Source organism: Saprolegnia parasitica, assembly GCF_000151545.1.
Source record: "Saprolegnia parasitica CBS 223.65 unplaced genomic scaffold supercont2.889, whole genome shotgun sequence".
Lineage (NCBI taxonomy): Eukaryota > Oomycota > Saprolegniomycetes > Saprolegniales > Saprolegniaceae > Saprolegnia > Saprolegnia parasitica.
Window position 1 is genome coordinate 1 of NW_012157283.1, and position 2956 is coordinate 2956.

Genomic DNA, 2956 nt, shown 5'->3' on the forward strand with positions numbered 1-2956 from the left:
TACCAAAATATATGTCCGGGTACAGCGGGCTCCAGAGGTTGAGCCACCCGAGACGAAAGATGAGCTGGGCCACTTCCGAATCCGAGAGCGTCCACAACACTTGGACATAATTGTACAAATCCAGCGTTCGATCAAAGAGGGTCAGCGCCTACGCCCATATTGACACACCCTTCACCGTGTGCGAAGGCGTACAGCATCGACGCGCGTCGTGCCGAAATCCATTGGCCAGCGCTCGAGGATGAAGCGGACTTGGCTCGTCGTGACCCACCGCGTGCAAAAGAGTGCTTGGAGCTCCATGAGCAGTCGACGACCTGTAAAGCTAATCTACTCCCGAAAAATATCAAACACCAGTTGTCTCGGTCGCTCGGTTTGCAACGTACCTGGCTTGGCGCTTCCGGTGACACGACCGCGCCAGGAATCACAAGTGGCGTCGACACATCGCGCGACTATGGATCGTGCACTTTTGGTTTTTTGAAAAGCAACAAAAAACACGTGTACGTAGAGGTCCGAGACGCGGACATTGTCCGACTGCAGCTCGAGCAGAAAATCATACGCAAGCGGACTGAGCCGGCGACTGATTGTCGCGGGAGTGGGTTGCCGACGGCGCTTTTCGGGTGTTGCGTTGTCCAGTGCATCCAAACACAGCTTTGTGATGAGCTGTTGAAAGCGGTTTTCCGACATGGGTAGAATTCCTAGATCGTGTAACTAAACCAGAGTATGTTTATCGGGTCGTGTACCCGACTTGGGGCGCGACAACTGGACAAAATCAAAGTCGAGCGTGCCGAATTTGGGCAACTTGTCACAAAACGTCGACGTGATCTCGATCTTTTTGTTGTTGTAGATTTCGTTGCGGAACCCCATGTGGTTCTCGTGCTGACTCGTGTCCTTGAAGTTGTTGGTGCGCCGGTAATACATGATTTTGTTGTTGATCTCCATGACCTACACCACACAATTTTACATTTTGAAAAATGGCAAAAAATACTTTTCGAAACGTGGCGCGATCAATGTCGTCGGCGAGGTCGAGCGAGTAATGGCCCGTGGCCAAGCCCACGACGGGGCCGTACCTAATTCAGCTATCTCAACCATTTTTTGTGATCAAAACGTCGACGCACATGTCTTTGAGTACGGTCTGCAGCCGCAAGCGCTGGGCCGCATTCACATTGGATTCGATCAGTGGGCACGCATGGTTGGGATCGACCTACTTGGAGTTGAAAGCAAAAAGAAGCAGACGATGAAGCGTCATACGACGTGGGGAAGGATGAGCGCGAGGGCTTGGACAATGTCCATTTTGGACACGAGCGTGTCCAGAAGCATTTGACCTTCGTTCTGACGCACGTGCAGGCCATCTAGCACCATTGTTTCAATATATCAACTTGAAGCATTGGATACTTTTGGCCAATTTGATCAAATTCACTTGGTTCGGGTCGGCTTTGATGTTTTCAATGAGCTGCTGGACACCGAGCTTGGACTCGGCTTCGTCGGCCTCGGACGGGATGTGCAGATCGATAAAGTCGATCTGCGTGCACCGAAAAATAAGAAATGAGTCGTGAAAAGCGCAGTCTGTATGTACCTTGAGCCGACCGTCCTTGGGAATTGCGAGGGGTAAACCCGACGTCGTGTCGATCCACTCCATCGTCGGCTTGTCGTCAAAGTAATATTGCGACATGAGATCGACGAATTCCGGAAATTCCATCGTGCCCGTGCCGTCCACATCATAGCGCGTTACGAGACTAGGCGAGCGCTTTGTGAGCCGTGTCTCATACACAAACATAGAATACCGGGCGGCCTCCCCCGGCTGCAAGCGAACGCCCAAGGTGGCCATGCCACGCTCGAGCTCCGTGGCTTCAATGTTGCCAGAATTATCCGCGTCAAGGGTCCTACTCGCGTCCATCGCATTCCAACTAAGTGTCGGTGACGCACCGAAAGAGCTTTTCCAGCTTGTCTTGGGGCACCTTGCCACGAAGCACCATGTGGGACGAAGACCGTCGAATGAGCTGTGCGCGCGCGCGCCCGACTTCTTGGTACTCGACCTTGAGATCGCGCGTGGTCTACTCCCACATGGAAAATGCGCTCGGAACGATACCGACAACCTTGTCCACTTGGTGCAGAAAGGACAGGAAACGACAACCTTTCTTCGAGTTGGCAAATCGCAAGAGCTCGCAAGCGATCGCGCGATCGTACGGCTCGGCCATGTCCAAGTCGTACTTTCCCTAGCGTTCACATGCAATGCCAATGTGTTCATGGGGTTGGTCACTGCGTACTGTCGCGTCTTGCGGGTCAAAGAGACTCGAGTCGTCAATGTCAAAATTGCACCTGGCGTGTGCACCCGATGAGGAGGATTGTGTTGCGTGATTCAAGCGCACCCGACGACAGAGACCGAGAGGACTTTGTCACTGGCACTCGAGATGGCCTGCAGAAGCGTGCGTCCCCCAATGCGGCCTAGTATGGCGTCGTTTCCATGCGGACGTTGAACACTACTTGTGTAAAACTATACCAAGAGGATTCCCGTCCATGCAAAGTTGCGTCAACGTGCTGTTGATGTGGAGGGCTTGGGCAATCACAAATGCTGCCTTGCTAGGAATGTTGTTTTGAGACAAGTCGAGCTTCTCGAGCGTGAAGTTTTCTTGGAGCGCGCAGCCTACGACATTATGTAGCCATAGCATGTTAGTGTCGATCGATAGACATATGGTTGGTGCATCGAGCACCGTACCGATGGCTTGGGCGCCGAGGTTCCCAAACGCATTGTAGCTCAGGTTGAGTTCTTTTAGCCCTTCTCCGAACGATCAAAGACCTCGCCGATTCGGGACTCGAGAGGTACCATAATTGTGGCCAATCGCCCGGCCAAGTTGGATCGCGCTGTTGAGACGCAGAACGTTCCAGGATAGATCGAGCTTGGTGAGGTGACTACAGCGTGGTTACCATGAAAAAATCCATGGAAGTGGCACGTGTACTTGTT

General features: G+C 52.7%; 1 protein-coding gene across 1 annotated transcript; it reads right to left on the bottom strand.

Moving 5' to 3' along the window:
• Positions 1–23: 23 nt before the first annotated feature.
• On the bottom strand, positions 24–2904 carry SPRG_17972 (hypothetical protein; the record flags this gene model as incomplete). The annotated part of the gene is made up of 18 exons (XM_012357391.1): positions 24–148; positions 193–324; positions 381–446; positions 499–692; positions 738–939; positions 983–1064; positions 1113–1198; positions 1246–1346; positions 1390–1516; positions 1571–1730; positions 1779–1877; positions 1921–2048; positions 2091–2210; positions 2262–2313; positions 2364–2439; positions 2495–2638; positions 2711–2770; positions 2819–2904. Coding segments are annotated over 18 exons (2040 nt in total), but the record flags the coding sequence as incomplete, so codon positions are not given.
• Between the last annotated feature and the right edge of the window lie 52 nt (positions 2905–2956).